Raw genomic sequence first — 17,731 nt, forward strand, 5'->3', positions numbered from 1 at the left:
ACCTGAGCAAAATCAAGGTCTGAACTGCAGAGACAGGGCCTTGCTAATACCAGATCTGGGAAGAAGGAGGCTTACCTGGGCCACAATGAAAGAACGCCCAGTAATTGTGACTAGGTAGGGCATGTCTTTCACTGCTCTACCTCCCTGGCATATTTATAGTTTACATGTGACTGATGAATCATAGAATCACAGAATTATAGAATGCTTTGGGATGGAAGGGACCTTTAAAGGTCATCTAGTCCAACCCTACCCTGCAATGAGCAGGGACATCTTCAACCAGATCAGGTTGCTCAGAGCCCCATCCAGCCTGGCTGGGAATGTTTCCAGGGATGGGGCATCTACCACCTCTCTGGGCAACCTGTTCCAGTGTTTCACCACCCTCATCGTGAAAGTTTTTTTCCTTATATCTAGTCTAAATCTACTCTCCTCTAGTTCAAAAGCATTACCCCTTGTCCTGTTGCAGCAGGCCTTGTTGAAAAGTCTGTCCCCATCTTTCTTGTAGGCCCCCTTTAAGTACTGAAAGGCTGCAATCAGGTCTCCCCGCAGCCTTCTCTTCTCCAGGCTGACCAACCCCAACTCTCTCAGCCTTTCCTCACAGCAGAGGTGCTCCATCCCTCTGACCATTTTTGTGGCCCTCCTCTGGACCCACCCCAACAGCTCCATGTCCTTCCTGTGCTGAGGACCCCAGAGCTGGACGCAGCACTCCAGCTGGGGCCTCACCAGAGCGGAGCAGAGGAGCAGAATCCCCTCCCTCGACCTGCTGCCCTCGCTGCTTTCGATGCAGCCCAGGACACGGTTGGCCTTCTGGGCTGCGAGCGCACCCCGCCGGCTCACGCCGGGCTTTCCACCCCCCGCTCCCCCCGCTCCCCCCGCGCCGGGCTGCGCGGCGCCGCTGCGAGGCGGCAGCGCCGCCCCTTTAAGGAGGCGGCGCCCGGCGGCGGGAGCGCGCTGCCCATTGGCGCGGCCGCGGCACCACGTGTCGCCGCCATGGCCGCCGCCGGCCGGGCCCGCTCCGCGCGGCGGCGGCGGTGGCGGCGGCGCCCGCGGTGACAGATGTATCTGAAGAGGCCGGCGGGCGGCCTCGCCTTCTGCCTCTTCTACCTGGCGTCCTGCTTCACCAACAAGGTGAGGGCGGGCGCGGAGCCGCCCCGGGCTCGGAGGGGCCGGGCGAGGCGGAGGGAGGCTCCGCTGTGGCAGGAGTGGGGGGCTGCGCCTGAGAGGGCGAGGTAAGGGCGGGGACCCAGGAGGAGGAGGAGGAGGAGGGACGGTGCCCTCTGCTTTCCTGCCCTGCTCAGGGAGAGGCGGCGGGCCAGCCCCTCCCGGAGGAGGACTACCCCACGAGTGAAAAACCCCCGGTATTTCAGCCCAAAGGCCCGCCGCCGCCCGTCCCCGTGTGCGCTCCTGACTGAGGAGGCAGCTGTCCTCCACCGGTCCCGTTTTTCTCTGCCTGTGACATCTTCACCTTCCCATGACGCGCACGTTTCAATACTGGCGTATTTAGGAGAGTAAAAAGGTGACATCATATTATTCAAACGAATGAAATGTTAGTTATGGAGCCAGAAATTAACCATAGAATACCAGGTTGGAAGGGACCTGAAGGATCATCTGGTCCAAGCTTTCAAAATTATGGTGCTCTGAAAGCATCAGCGATGCTGGATGTATTTTATTATTGGGTATCTAGCAACCACCAAGCGCACGTTCATTCACAAAAGAAGATCTGTTAACTGGAACAATAATACCAAGTACCCAAGGGAAAAATCTGAACTATTCAAATCATTGTAGTAGTAGTGAAACAAATATTAACTTCCTTCGACCCTTTGACAGTTTAATTAACCTGCAAATTAAGGACATGAAGTCTCTTTTCCACTGTGCAACTTAATTGCCTGTTGGTATTGCTGAAAGGCCTAAGCAGAAGGAGAAGCAGGCTGAAGATGGCCACATTGTGAATAAAATTGTACAGTTTAAGCATAGTTTGAAGTAGTTTGTTCACTCTGGGAGGAGGAGATAGAGTAACTACTCCTTGCTGCCCTATTTATTAGAGAGTGTGTCTGTGTTTCTAGTACAGATTTCTGAAAGAAAATAAGTTTTTGAAGCAACTACAGTATGGATTTCCAGAGGAAGAGTTAGAGAAAAGCAGCATTTTGGAGGTGAAAATGAAATCTCTTCTCAGCATCGGCCACTGGTTTCTGTTCAGAAACATTAAGGATGCCCAGAAGTAGACTGAAGTCCAGACATGAAGCAAAGTTCGTTGGGAGAGATAATACACGTGATCTGACAGACTGCTAAGAGCAGTGTTTAGTTCAACAGAAAGGGGCTAGAAGAGCTGCCAGATTGCATCATGCATTGGAAAAGGTACTCGGCTTAACTATACTTGAGAGGAAGTTGGAAGGACTTTGGCATAGGGCCTCCATTTTCAAACCTGAGTGTAGGTTTCAGTGTAATAAAGTTAAAAAGAACCTGAATACAGACCTTTCAGTTGTTGCAGGTGGTAGGTAAATGCAAAGGCGGGTACAGACAAGTGCAGGTATATCGTCCTGATTTAAAACCCATGTGGCAGTTCAGACAAGTGTATGTGTAACGTGACCCTTTGTGAATCAACATGCCTTGTCTCTGTATATCGACGCCAGCTTCTTAGCGACACCTCCCACGCCTAAAAACTGGACCTTGCAAACTGCTCAGCACAGTTTCCTCTCTGTTGAAAGCTTTCAGCTTCTCCTTTTGCCATTGACAACTTCTCCTTTTGCCATTGACAACTTCTGCTGGCTTCTGGAAGGAATGGCAGGTACCTTTGCTTTCCTCTGAGGAAGCTTCAGTCATTCTTCTCCTTTGCAGAAATAGCATTTATATACTTCATTACGGGAACTTGTTAGGTCCTGATATACACATTGAATGGCATATGTATTTCTGCCTCATGTTTGCATATATATATATATATATAGTGGGAGAAGATACTAGCGTCCATACGCGCAGACCCTGACAAAGCATACTAAAGCAATGACACAGAGGCTTTGCTTTTTTCCCCCCATATATTACATCTTCAAAGGGCTTTAAGGACTGCTTAGTATTTTACACAAAATGGTGTGTGAACAATATGTTAGGTCTGTAAGATGAATTAGTCATCAAGAGACAATTATGTTAAGATTATTGGTCTTGATTCTGCTAAAGGTTGCCTCTGTCATATGATATGATTTTAATTGACAAGTGCTTATGTCTTTTTGTTCCTGTTAATCCTTTTCCCATTCAGTGTGATGCATGGAGTGCGCTCAGAAAGTGAAAGAGCGATTCATAAGGTAGCCTTCTCTCCGTCGTTCAGTGTGTCCACCCCGTACCTCATGTACTTTAGGGTCTGCTCCTTTCCACAGTGACTGGGGCAGCATTCAGCAGTTCTGGCATGGAAAGAGAAATTACTGAAAACTTTTTTTTGTCTTTGTATTTTTCTTTATTTTGGTAGAAACTTTTTGTGTTTTGTTGCTCTCGTGATTGTTTGTCAATGTTATAATGCTGTAGGTGTTTGATGTCCATTAATTTGGTATTTGTTTTCCAGTATGTCCTGTCTGTCCTGAAATTTACCTACCCTACCCTTTTTCAAGGGTAAGTACCATTTTAAGAATACAGTTGTTTAAAAAATTACTTTAATCAGTAAATGTCTTGCCATTCCATGATGAAGCTAACTTTAGTACTTCTTGTCATTACTGGCTTTTGCTGTCTAGAGAACAGACTTCCTGAAGCCTTAGCAAAGCATTCATTAATATGTCTTGGTTAGTTTTTAAACATCGTGATGGTGATGCAATTAAGATATACAGACTCCATCGTTTCTCATTTTTCTGAAAGTCTTACGCTTCAGCATAGAAAAGTACCAATTATAGTACAGCCTGTCTTCTTTGGAAATGGCACGCATGGGTCATGTGCAGTTGTGGTGTATTCTTTCGCTATGCTGATGAAAACCAACCTTAAACCCATGTTTAGGCATACACAAATACCATGTTGCTTATTTTCATGCTTAGCCTTTGTTGTAACTCTGCATCACAAGTCACTATCATATCTTAATGATCGTAATGGGAAATTTAATGTTTTGCCAAATATCCATATTATATCCATCAGTGCTGTTAATAATTTGTGAGGCATTTAGTGAAAATCTGGTCTCTTAGGGTCAAGACTTCCCCCGTTTGTTCTTTGGAGATAACGGTAAAGTCTGCAGACACTCGATGTCTTTGATTCCTTTACTGCTGCTTAGCATGGCTTATATTTTTGCCTGACATGCAGCCCCGGGACTGCAATCAACTCTAGGAATAATTGCCTTGGGAATCTCCATTTTCTTTGAGTGTACTGAGCTCTATTAAATAAGCAACGGATGCTTTCTTTACTTCTGACGCAAACACAGAGACTGTCTCTTGGACCAGGCTTTTATCATATGGGGAAAGGGTTTTGAGTAATGTATGTAAAATACAAGTGTGGTAAATCAACAGTAAAAAGGCATATTTCAATGGCAAGCAGCTGCCTTATGGTATCTGTGTTACCACAGTTGTTTCCTTTTTCTATTATTTGGAAATGCATCTCAGCATCTTAATATTTTTCCACAAGTTCTGGCTTTTAAAGGTGACCTTTCCCTGAAAATTATTAAGGGGCTCAGATGTGCTTTCATTTAGAGCTATGACAGATGAGCAAAGGAGGAAAAGAGTGTTATTCTCAGTTCATGCTGTTATTGTTTGTTGTCATCTGTTTTGTTCCCTATATAATCTAAGACTATATTGCATAGTGCTAAGCATCTGGAACTGTTAATAAATTCAACCTCTGTCCTTAAAACCTCAGACGAGATGAAATTCTTCACAATAAAGTTGATGGGAATTCATCACTGGCTTGGAATATAGCATGCTCAAACCTGCAGCAGACATCAGGGATACCTGGCTTTTAAGCTCTCATATGCTCCTCATCTAAAAGTGAGCTGTGATAGTAGCACTGAATATTCATCATGCCCATGTGGACAATGAGCTCGCTCTTCTCTGACACTGTCCAATTCTGTGTAATACTTCATAGAGTGAATATTTGTTTATTTGCGTATGTGTGAGAGAGATTTTAAATAATTGCTTAAATGCATTGCAATGAATGGGAATAATAAATAAAACCAGTTCTGTACCTGTTAGAGATGTTAATGTGATTTAACATTGTCGTACAGTATCTCTGTCTGAACTATGCTAGATGTTCAAGGATTTTCACCCAAGAAACACGAAACATGTCTCTGAAAACCACTAGCTTAAGGAAGAAGGAAGCTAATAACTTATTTTAATGCTTAATAAAAATCAGTGTGCATCACTACTAATTTTAAGTTATCTGCAAGCATTTCTAAGGCCTCATATACTACTTCAGTAATAGACTAAGGAACACCTTTATGGTAGGGTAAGTCATTAGACAGATAAGTCAATGCAGAACGTATGTAATTGTTATATACCTTTTCAATGAGAAAACCGCAGTATTGTGGTTTACATGCAAGGTTATCTGGCTGTAAAGATGTTTTCTCTAGAGGCTCTGAACCAGAGGCTCATGCAGCATAATGATGTTATTGTTGATGACACTTCACTTGGTGCTTGCTGCACAAGATGCAGGGGAGGGGGGAAAGCAGTCTGAATTCGAGGGAGTTTGTAATCTAAGCCCAGCAGGAATAACTGTGGGAAGTCATAGAGCTAATGTTTGAAACTACTGGGACTACACACATCATCCCTGGGGTTTATTACTTCAGCTGAAGCGAGTCTTTGAATCCTGAAATCATGTTTATTTGTTCTAACAATAACAGTTAATGTATGAAAAGATATTAATCTCTTGTCACAAACCTTGCCTCACTTGCATCTTCAGATCATCATGGCTGTAACATCACTATTATTATTGTAAACCTCGTGTGGGAAGAGATGATAAAATGGGGATTCAGTAACATGACTAAGGTAATTGTGGTAGATGGTAATTTACAAAACATTTGAAACAGGTGGAAAAAACAGAGTAGTAGACAATTTGGAGGAAATTAAGGCCCACAAAAATGAAAGATTCAAAAGGAAATAGTGGCATTCCTGGTAACCTGGAGAAACAGTAGATAACTAGAGTCATGGGTGTGCTGTGAGAAATTCTGTGGATTCTAAGGTCGTGCTCCACATGGTTAAAAAGGACAAACAATTCAGATGTGCTCTTTTATTTCTGTTTCAGATGGCAGACATTAGTGGGTGGACTTCTGCTTCATGTCTCCTGGAAGCTGGGCTGGGTGGAGATAAACTTGTGTTCAAGGTACTGCGGGGTTTTCAGTATCTGTCAAATACTTATTTTCTGTAGCTGGGTTACGACATAGTTAAGTTGGTTGTGGAAGTTACTAACTTGCTAAACTATCAGTTGGGGGGTGGGGGTGTTTATATATGTTCTGCTTCACAGGTGTAGGAGAGATCTTGTGTTTTAGTCTGATGAATGTTCAATGACACACACTTCAACTGATCACTAATATAAAGTGGATTCAGTTTAACCTTGGTAAAACAATCGAAAAAGCATAGCCATTAGTGAAAACTGTAAGGATAACTTCTCCAACCATCTGTCCACATCTCCTCCCTGGATTATTTTATAGCATTGTAAGAGAAACCTTGGTAATGTTAGATAAGAGCATTGTCACACGCTTCACCAAAACCTCAGTGCAGTGAAGTCCACAAACGTGATCTGCCTTTATCTCTAAGTGTGGCCCATAAATGGGAATCATTCACCCTTGCCTAACTCTAGCATTTATAACTGCACAGCAAGAGCAGCCATTGCAGTACAGAATTGATATAATAATCAAAATCCAAATTAAAAGGTGCTTTGTAGACAAAAATCATCTGCCTGAACTGAGTGTGATGGCAACTCAGAAGAGTCGTCCAGCATAATGTACTCTGCTCCGGTGGATCCATTCTGCAGTATGTAATGTGACGTATCTTTTTTATTTCGCAAAATGTTATGATTTATAAGATGTATGCCCACAGCAATTGCTCAATCTCCATCTCTGGAGATACTCAAAACTTTACTGGACAATGACCTGAGTAATGTGACTTGACTCTGAAGCTGGGGGGGATTGGACTAGATGACTGCCAGAGTTCCCTTCTGATGTAACTTTTTTCAGCCATTCTGTATTAGCAAGTGACAACTGATGAATTTTCTGTTTGGGATTCAAACGGTTGGCTTGCAAAACTGAATCTCCCCATTTGGAATGAAATCCTGCATGTATGTTAGAAGAATCAGGCTAAGTTCTTTTTCCATCTCCACACAAGTGACTACATCACCACTGAAACTTAAGTGAAGTTGTAAATGGAAACAGAATTTAACATCCTATCTTTTATCTGCAGTGTAGATAAAATGAGGATATTGGTGTAAAAGCTGTCAATGATATTGGTAGAGGCAGGATTAGGGTCCAAACCTTGCTTTAGTGGCAGTTACTGATATATATATTATTATCAAATGTATATCGTTTATGCAGATTTTGTCTTCACAGAACAGTCTAAAGGACAAAGGAATATAGCCATCAGTAATGTCCTTTTTAGTTCAGCTTTTCGTCACTGGATGATTACTTTTGCTTTAAATTGTGAAATTAAAGAAGTTGAATCTTTTTTTAAAGCTTGGAAAAGATATTTTCATTTTTTTCAAAACTTGGAAAGCACTAAAGAAAATACTGGACAAGGACCATTTTTTTTGTAGAGGATATTTTTATCTAAGAAAAGTTTTGGTGAAAAATTAGTTTCCGTTTTGACGATGGAGACTTCAGGCCACTAGGTGTCAGCACACTATAGGAAAAGCGATTAAAATACATCTTGAGAAACCTCTTCATTAGTTTAGCTAATACAGAATGCCTGTTCTAGAATAGACTGAATGAAATGACCAGAATTCATTGACATGTTTTGGCTATAACTCAGCCAACTGCTTAAGCATGAGTTTAAATCTGTCTTTCTTCAGAAGAATTAGGCACATGTTTCAATGCTTTGCTGAACTGGACTTGTAGGATGTAGCTCCTGTATTAAAACAAAACCCCCAAACCCGTCCAAAAACCAACCAAAAAACTCCCCAACAAACAAACATAATGTCTCAAAACTTCTGTCTACCACTTCCTCTCAAGTTCCTTCCCCCTCCAAAGGTGATTTTTCTTAGTACTACCACTGGGCTAAGGACACTCCCCCCCACCCCTTTTACAGAGTATTGGTCTGTGAATCTATCTGGTTTGGGTTGTTTTGGGGTTTTTTCTGTGTGTGTGTAGGATACTTAATAATACCCTATCCAGTCCTCAGTCTTGTCATGCTTGAAATAATAAACTGCCACCCATTTGTTTGTTTATTTCCACAAAGTCTCAGTATTTCTGTCATGTGGACTGATTTCATATGCTTTCTGAGCCAGGTCAGGTTATCCCAAAGTGTCTCGGCAGAATTATTTTATTACACAGAGATCGTGACCCTTTGTCTAAAGTCCAGAATACTAGCTTCACAATAAAGACCAAATAAGAACATATTACTTAGAGTAATTTCTCTTAGGTTTTGTGGCTATCCTGCTTTTCATCTGCTTCCCCCCAGTACTCCCAGCTGTAAGGGACTCTGTCACCATCATCGTTGCTTCTACAGGATGAATGGTGACTGCAAAACTTGTATCCAAAACAAGGGCTCTGTGGAGTGCAGAGGAATATGTATAGCATCTGCATAATGCTTCCAGTGCTGTGGTCTGTCCAGCTTCTGCCTAACCCTTGTAGGCACGTGAGTCCTATGTGTTCTGATTGGCATTTCTTCTAGTGCTGGATTTTCCCCGCAGCTAAGCAGCAGCTCAGAGCCTTGCTTAAACCAAAGCTCCAAAGTGTGGTTTAGGGGAAGCTACCCACTGACTTTAGTGGGCTTTGGACCTAGCCCTACAACCACGAGCTCATCTGTTCTTTTATGTCACTGAGCTTTCCTGTTTTGCATGTACATCACTGTATTGCCAACATAAGAAGCTACTAATTGGTTTGCATACAAGACAGATTGTTGGTGCTGACACGTTACATCAAACATCCATGCATTCTTTTTCAGTGCTGAAATTCCCACTTGGCAGCATAAAATTCTACCCTTACGTCATGGAAAAAGCATCTGAAGGCCTTTTCCATTGCACTTCACAGTATGGCATTGGAGATGAAGATATATTTGGGATTCCTAGAATTTAGTGGTGGGGAACATGAAAGAGTGTTATGTTCTAAATGAAAATTCAGTTTTCATCGTGTGTTCCTTTCATCTTCCCAGCCCTCCTTTTTTCCCTTCACCTTTCTTCCATTTGTTGCAACTTCAGTAGGGTGGAGGTATTTTTGTTGGTGTCTGATGTGAACTTGTTGGTAATGAGGTATGACAGTTTTAGATCCTGGTCTCCGTGAAATTCCAGTTGAAGTCAATAGCCTTAAAAGGAACAGTGTTTTTATAAAAAATGGTGGTGACTACCCCAAAAAACAGAGCAAATATTTATGCCAGTGAAAGAATCTAAAGATTACTCTGTTTTTGTTACCCTGGGTTTTTGATCAAGTATCTTAGAAAATTATGTATAAAAAAAAAAGAGGAAATGTGATGTTTAGGTTTTTTTCCTTGTCTGTGTTTACATGAATCTTTGGGCATGTTTTGTCTTCATTCAGACTGATTTGATTTCATCCTTTAGTGGTCTATTTTTCTTGTGTTCCATGAAGTGTGGTAGCGTAGCAGTACCTGTAATTACATTTAAACTCCTACATGCTAGTTGGAAGTGTAATCCAAATTAAGGAACTATAAGTAGTTTGGTTTCGTTTTGAGAACCAGCATTATTCACTAACATTTTCTTGATTTTAGTTCAAAGCTTGGGAAGAGTGAATGGGGGTAGCAGTGTCTTCAGTCCTGGGAAGCCTTTGGACCATGCCTTTAGATCACTGCTACTCCTTTCCTCCCTTACTCAAAATCTTACGTTATTCTCTCTGAAATTTACCACCTACCTGATCCCTTTTTCCCCTTAAGTACCAAGATTAAAAAAGGAAAAGTGCAAATTCTGGAGCCCCTTCTCAGAACTGAAACCTGACCCTGCTGCAATAACCATGGCTAAAAAAAATATCAGATCAATCTGTGATGACTTCATTCCTCCATTAGTTGTCAAACTGCCTCTAGGAGTTTGGCTTAGTCAAAGGAGTATCATTAGGAAATCTCAAGAGACAGGCTCCCACAGAGACAATCTGATCTTTAGGAAGAATCTCTTTGTAAATCTGGCTGAGAAATGAATGTGTGGGTGGGCAAGTGTATTTGTACATAGTGAAAATGTGTGCTGTCTGTGCAAGTATGCCTTTTTATGCTTTCATTTGTCAGTTTTTTCTTCCTTCTACAGCGCATCAAGGGAATTAGTTGAAATTTCTCTCCCTTAAAACCAATAGGAGTAATTGCCATGAAACAAACAATTTTGCAGGGAGAGGAGCCAGGGGAAGAGTAAAAGAAAGAAAATATATTTGCAGATAGCTCCTATCTGGGATTAGATGAAGTGATTAATTTCTGTCTCAGACTTCTTTACTACATGGGAAGAATACTGAACAATCAGACAATGAATTTAATATGCACACCTTTGAAATATAGGTGTATGTATACATATTATTATATTCCTTGCAAGCCACTGTTGCCAACTGTATGTAAACAGAATGTGGTGAAGTAATGGGATTTTAATTGTTTTCACAGGTCTGAAATCCTGTCATGGCTTCCTGCTTCGGTACTGTTTGTTGGCATTATTTATGCTGGCTCTAGGGCACTCTCTAGATTGGTAAGAAACGCACAAGTAGAAGTCAGTTCTTTATTACCTGTACTTTTTATGAGCAAGGAACATTCTCTTCATACAAGCTGTTTAATGCTGTTCCTGGGTTGGGGGGAAAGAAGGGAGGAGGGGTTTAAATAATACATACATTGTTAATGGTGCTAGAGCAGCAGTCCAATCCTATGAAGAGTAAAGCAGTATCAAAAAACACTTCCGTCACAGTCCAAAGCACTCAGCATCTCTCCAGAGTACTCAGTGTTTTGCAGAACAGATCCTCAGTGGTCTGAATTGTGCAAGCAGGGAAGAAGCTGAAGAAGTTACTAGCTGTAACTTTGCAAAAGGAGGAATGGGGCTGTGGGATCTGTGGGAAATCCTTCCAGGAAAAGGATGAAAACCATTTCAGTGAGAGGCTTTTGATGCTTTACGGGATTTGAAAAAATAAATTGAAAGTTGGAAAGAGATTGTGGGAAGGGTTAGATTAGTCAGTTTTATGATCCATTTGAATCACAATAACCTATCAAATGTTTAGAGGATATCAAATCTGCTTTCATTAAAGTTGAATGCTTTTTATTTAAATTATATAGTCTTTCTTAAAAAAAAAGAAAAGAAAAAAAGCGGTGACATGAATTTTTAAAAAACAGCAATGTTTTACTGCTGTTACGCAGTCTGCAAAGCCAGATTCTGCACTAGTTCCCTTCTGCATTCTGTCAGTGCATCTTAATCTGATTCCAGAGCCAGCTCACTCCTGCCAGCTCCTAAACCCCAAGAAGGATCAAAAGGGAATTTTTGACAAGGTTCTGCTTGTAGTGATCCCTGGCACACCCCAGTGGAGAGGTAGGGCAGAAAAGGACAGGAGGTCTCTGTCCTCACAAAGAAGGCTGGGGGCCTCAACTTGGACCCAAGTGACCTTTGGAAGGCACAGGCATGTGCTCAGAAGCCCCATGCTTCCAGATTAGCTCTGTCTCGCAGTGACTGCATTTACTTCCTCTTGATTCCTTGTCAAAGCAAGCTCCATTGGGCTTCCCTGGTGCAAACTGAGCAAAGATCCCTAAGGAGAGCCCTGTCTGAAAACAGCAATAAAGCCTTGGCAGCAGCATCTTTTCTGTCTGTTCACCTGGAAGGTGTAGGAGGTATGAATCACATCCTCTCTGCTATTTCTTCTTACTTCCTAGTCATCCCGTAAGTTACCGTGTTTCCCTCATGTCCCTGCTCTGGTCATTCAAGAGTGAGATGCACTAGAGTGGCAGAGGGGCTGTGAATGGTTTTGATTTGTATCCCAAACCTTTCGTAAGGAGCATCTCCCATTTCTGAATGTCTTTTTGTTGTACACAAATGGGGATTTAGAGGCCTAATTCTGTGGCCATTTTAGGAGGAAAGACAAAAGGACAAGTAGTCCTAGGCCATGGTTGCTATGTAATGCCTTGTACTGGGGCTAAATTCAATCCTACATAGAAGCTTTACTTACAATAACTTCGCATACAACAATTTTATGACACAGTGAGAAGGAAAATGGGCTCTCCCAAACTTGTGCCTGAATTGGCTCACCTCAGCAGTGTATTTGAGTTAAGTGGGTTTATTCCTAAAGCAGAAATTACATGCACTTTTTTGATCAAAGCCAGGGAGACCCACTTTCAAACAGTCCTGTATACTGGCAGGGCTACAATCTTAATCTCTGTGCCTCTCCCTAGAGGTGCTGGCAGTCTCCCCTGCCCAGGAGTTCAGGGCTGGAACTGGAGGAGGGCTGCTTAGCCCTGGACTGTGATGCATTAACAAAAGTATGCAGAGCTGCGAGGGGAGGTTTGTACAGAGTCTATTCACCCTGCCTGCCCAACCAGTAAACCTTTCTTTGCGTAAGCATTAAGCCCACTCACAAATTTAAGAACTACTCACATCAAAGACAATAGACATATGGAGAAGGTTAACTGGGCTAGGCAAACTGGAGCCATTGTTGGCTCCAAAACACATTTGGAAGAGCCAAAAGCAGGGAGGAGGAAAGAAAAACCCAGTAAATTGGCTTCACAAAAGGAAGAATGTAAATTCTGCTGTCAGCTTTCCTTGTGTATGATTATTTCTTATATTTCCTATTATTGTGTCAGGCTCAGGATGCTTATGTTAGATACATGTAGTTTTATGTTCTTAGTTGTACAGCAGTGGGGTTGAGAATTGGTTTTCAGAATCGGTGAAGCTGGGGCTGACAACTTCACGCCAGTTGTGTTTGTGTGATTTTCATTCCTTGCTAATTTAGAGGTGTTAAAAGTTATCTTGGTGTAACTGTTGTGTTTATGGATCCACCCAAGTTGTCATTATGACTTAAAATGTTTAATTAGCGATGCCTATCCAGCTTTATGGGAATGAAAAGAAAAATCCAGAAAATACAGATTTCTGAATACAAAGTCAAATTTAAGAGATACTTGCTGATTATATCACCTGATACTTAAAAGGCATGGACATCACTGAGAAATTAGCTCATTCTCTACTCGTGTGATTTAAATACCATACACAAGTAGGGAAATACTGCTTCCTAAAACTGCCTTAGTCTTTAGATTATCTTAATTGGAGCAGAGAATTGCTTGTTTCAACTGTCTGAGAGATCATGGATCTGATTTGGAGAAAGTATTATGGACCACTAGTTCTGGTTGCGTTTGCCTGGGGCAATGGGTGTTTGATTCATTATTGTTATCATTGAGGTTTGTTTCTTAATGATTCCATGTTGGGATGGTGTCCAGATACCTCAGTGGGTATAATTTCAACATCACTTCTGTATGAACTATTACATTTCTACCCTAATTTCAGGCAGCTCTTCCTAGCAGTAGCTGAAAGCAATCACCTAAAATCATCTTGCCTGTAATTCTGTTGCTAGGAGTCACACTGTATTCTTAGTAGCAGTAGACAGAGATGGGAAAACTAATGAGAAATGTTTACTGTGGAGGCTGCAGATATTTGAAGAGAGAAACAAAACGAGAGGCAGAAACCTGGAGCAAATCTCACCGAGGTAGCTGTGTACAAACAAACCGACTGAACACTTGAAAGTGGGAGAAGCAGCAAGCAGGGTCTGCATTTAAAGATGCCCCGTGTCATGTAATGGTGATTGGAATGGATCTAAGTCCCTTTTAGGAGATGTGGCATGGGTTTACAGCTTAAAAAACAAAACCCAAAAGCACAAACATGTGGGACAGCTGTCCCTAAGAATGCCCCTTCCTATGTGTGTGACTGTTCTGGTTTGATTCGGGTGTTTTCGTTCTCTCCCAATGGCAGCCAATCCCGGTGTTCCTCACCATGCACAACGCGGCAGAAGTTATAACCTGTGGGTTCCAGAAGTTTGTGCAGAAAGAGGTAATTGATCTATTAACTGATACGTTCAAGGTACCTCCTGTGATATAATTGCCCTACAACAAGACACCTGATTTCTTTTAATATGGGCGTTAGTGCCATGTGCTTTTCTAGTCTCGCTGTGATAGCTAGTCATTAATGAGACCCAGAGAGAACTTTGCTGCTGACAAGTATCTATATTGATGTTTTCTTTTCTTCTTTAGCTGATGAAACACTGCAAATGTGTATCAACAGTTTGATCTGCATTTTTAAGACTGGCTTGGTCTTGCTTGTTTTTTCCTTTTGAAAGTTAATATCACCTCTCTCTCATGCCCCATGTAAGAATCTCATTGTTTGAGCTGAGAGGGAGGAGGACTGGGTCCTTAGATTTAACCAGTTTAATATATCTAGTATTTGATTTATTGTATGATTATAGATAGATCACATGTCCACATGAAATGCAGGAAAAACAGTGCATTTTTGGATTTGTTTTGAATGCTTGAGAATCTGTCCCAAGACCTGTTGAAGTCAGGAGTGTAATTCCTGCTCCCTTTAGTAAGAGCTGGGTTTGTTTCTCTCAGACTGCATTGGGGATCCTTCTTTTTAGGCTATGAAATGCTTTTCTAATTAACCAGAGAGCTGCTGTGTGAGGTAACACTGGGAAATCATTCATCACAAAGTCATTTCTACAGTGGCCCCTGGCTTGCTGTGGAAGGAATCTTCCATTCATTACCCCTGTTGTGTATATAGAAGACAAATAAATGGCCCACGTTTGCTACTCCTAGCAAACTGAAGAGGTCACGAAGGTTATGCCTGAGGGACATAGCAGTGTGTACCATGGCATGTCCCTGTGGCGTTGTCCTCTGATTAGTGTCCCTGTCAAAGTGTTTCATGTTTTCCTTCTAGCTCACATGTTTATGTCTCCTCTTTTGGAAAACAAAAGCACTATGGGCAAGGATAATGCAAACACAGGTCTTGCTAGGAAGCTTCTGGAGACTAATTTTGGACCAAAGGATTGAGAAACTCTCATGAGTTTAGACCAAGACTGAGTTTGCTGGGATAGTGCCTAATTAATTAAGAATACTCAATATTTGAGTACATATAATACATAGTTTTGGTATAGTTCAAGTTAAGTTTGAGGACCAGGTATAAAGTTCATGTCTCGTTTTAGGTTTACCTGCTGGTAAGTAAGCTGAAAATATAAATCAAGTTGAAATATGCTGATCTGTAGTCCTGGTTCTTTTTTTGAAATTAAATTTGCTAAGCAGTGCTCAAACATAATGGGGTGTTGAATGTTGCTCACTGGATTTTTAATGTGTTTGGTGCAGCACGATCAGCTGTCATCACTTTCCTGTTTTTGGAAGGAGAAAGCACTATTTCACCACTTTCATTTTTAAATTTTAATTTTTTTAATCATACTTTCTTTTTTTACAGCAGACCTCTCCTCTGAAAGTCTGTAGGTAAGCTTTTAAAACTGCTCAGATTCAGATTCAGACTTGTTTTTGCTCCAGCTTCTGTATTTGCTTCAGATAATGGCACACAAAAACAATGAAGAATGTAAGGCATATTCCCGTGGGCGGCGAGCCTAAATTGCAACACAGGAGTAATTAAATATTTTTTAAATGTATTTTCCTTTTTTTTCTTTAACAATTGCTTAGAGACATTTTTTTTTTCTCCTTATAAAAATAAAAAAAGCCAGAAGGCCAGTCTTCCTGAATAACAAAGCAGTGCTTCTAAGTATGTTTTTGGAAAGGAGATAGAAATCAGGTTTGAAGTTCCAGTGGGTAATCTTAAAAAGTAAGAGAAAGATAATTAATGTGATAGAAAATAGCTAAAAATGCCTTTCCTAAGAAAGAAAAGGTGAGGATATCCAGTTCTGCTAGAATCATTCCTATTAAGCTACACAACATACCAACCCTCGTTGGCCCTAGTTGTTTAGGCTTCAAAAAGGAGATAGCAAGGGACAAACAGAACTCAGCCAGTCATGTATTAAAAGTTTCATTCTTCCCCCTCCCCCATCCCCTTGAAGAATGCATATTTGCTGTCCACATTCTGTAATATTTTAGCTGTACTTAGAGAGGATTATGTTGGGTTATTATTTAGTGTACTTAGAGGCACCATCTTCCTAATTTCTTCTTGTTGTTTCCATTATCTGACTTACTGTGGCCTTGTTTTCACCACTGGATTATTGTCAAGGATACTAGGTTTTTTATCTTCTTTTTTCTGTCTTTTCCTATGCCCCTAGAGAGCAGGAAAATAAGCTGCAAAAACGAATGTTTGTTATTAATAGTGGCAGTCCACAGAAATTCCACATCAGTTTATTCAGTGTAGCCTGTAGAAATACTGACTCAGCCACAGGTTAAGAATTTATTTAGTCCAAATCAGTGGACTAGTGGAGGACTTGTGTTGTCCTTAAGCCATTTCTAGCATAATACCACTCACTCCCACTTTGTTCTGCGTTCTGTAGTTACACCATAACTTTTAATGGAGTCACCTCTGCTGGAATTGTTGGAAGAGGCAGTTCGACTTAATGAAAGAACTTTTTGGTAGCCATTCACAGCCAGAAATTGGTTGATTTTGGCTTTCTGAAGCAGCCTAGGGAAGCCAGATGGCAAGTGAAGAATAATATTCCCTATCAAAAAACTTGTTTTCATCACTACTGAGATGTTTTGTGCTGCTTCTCTTCTCATACAACTTTGTTATGTGTGAGTTATGAAGAATGCATGATGTAAAACTTAATTTTGGTGGCAGAAATTACTTTTTAAATATGGAATAAAAATTAAACAAATGAAATGTCAGAGTACAATTGAGTGGAATTGCCTCTACTTTGCTGAGAGTACAAACCCAGATTATGAGCTTTTAGTCTCGTTTGTTTTTTTTCCTTCTCCACAGTGTGCTGTTCCTCCTGGTAGCAGCAGTGTGCCTTCCTTTATGTGACACACAGGTGAGCTCTGCTTTGTGAAGCAGCTCTAGTTAGACCTTGATATCTTGTTAGCATATGAGGGATGCAGCTTTTACTTGTAAGCTAGGGTGGGCTTCCCACGAGGGAACTGTAAATGTTGCCTGTTGCTGTGTTGTAGTCTTGCTGGTTTTAATGTGTTTGCATCATGGTAAAACCTCTGAGCAGTGTAGACGTGCATCTCTTCGGTGAAGCTGGTGGCTGGGGAAACCATGGTTTAACTTCATATAGGGCTTAGAGCAAATCATTTAGGTTTGAATTAATTGCATGTACTTTCAGGAGGTTCCTAAATTAGCTTTGTAATCACTCTACACCCTTTCTGTAGCTACTGGAGAAAGAAGAGGAAATACCTCCAGAGAGTAGCTCAGTCCAGCAAAGATTGATTCCTTGGAGGTGCTTTTCTCTTTCGGAGATTTAAGAAGGCTGCTTCCTTATTTTAAATACTTTAGTTAATGTCTAAAGTCAGATAGGATGAATCTAGGAACTTGTCTGGATGCATCTGATCGAATGTAGACATCAGAAGTGTGGCACCTCTGCTAGCTCCCTTCATAGTCCATGGTGCAGAGTAGGAACTTCTGGTGTATAATTCATCTCCCCTGAAAGCAGACATCTAAAATATGCCAGGTGAATTCCTCTCCAAAATGTTTATTTTTCCCCATTGATTGTGAAGAGAGCCTACCTTGCTCACAGGCAGATGTCTCTTTAAAG

The 17,731-nt window shown here is 41.3% G+C and overlaps 1 protein-coding gene across 7 annotated transcripts in view; it reads left to right on the forward strand.

Moving 5' to 3' along the window:
- Positions 1-991: 991 nt before the first annotated feature.
- Positions 992-17,731, forward strand: part of TMEM241 (transmembrane protein 241) — a 61,560-nt gene continuing 44,820 nt past the window's right edge. For 4 of the 7 annotated variants that reach the window (XR_014227497.1, XR_014227498.1, XM_082305010.1 and 1 more), the window contains exons 1-7: positions 992-1,125; positions 3,545-3,591; positions 6,190-6,267; positions 10,683-10,764; positions 14,011-14,088; positions 15,499-15,524; positions 16,957-17,008. Coding sequence is in view for 5 of the 7 variants with exons in the window: in XM_082305010.1 (XP_082161136.1) it covers positions 1,054-1,125; positions 3,545-3,591; positions 6,190-6,267; positions 10,683-10,764; positions 14,011-14,088; positions 15,499-15,524; positions 16,957-17,008 (435 nt within the window). In the remaining 2 variants the exon portion in view is untranslated. The remainder of the gene's footprint in view (positions 1,126-3,544; positions 3,592-6,189; positions 6,268-10,682; positions 10,765-14,010; positions 14,089-15,498; positions 15,525-16,956; positions 17,009-17,731) is intronic. The other 3 variants (XM_082305011.1, XM_082305012.1, XM_082305014.1) reach the window with 3 other exon arrangements.

The sequence above is a fragment of the Platalea leucorodia genome (assembly GCF_965183815.1).
Source record: "Platalea leucorodia genome assembly, chromosome: 1".
Classification (NCBI taxonomy): Eukaryota; Metazoa; Chordata; class Aves; order Pelecaniformes; family Threskiornithidae; genus Platalea; species Platalea leucorodia.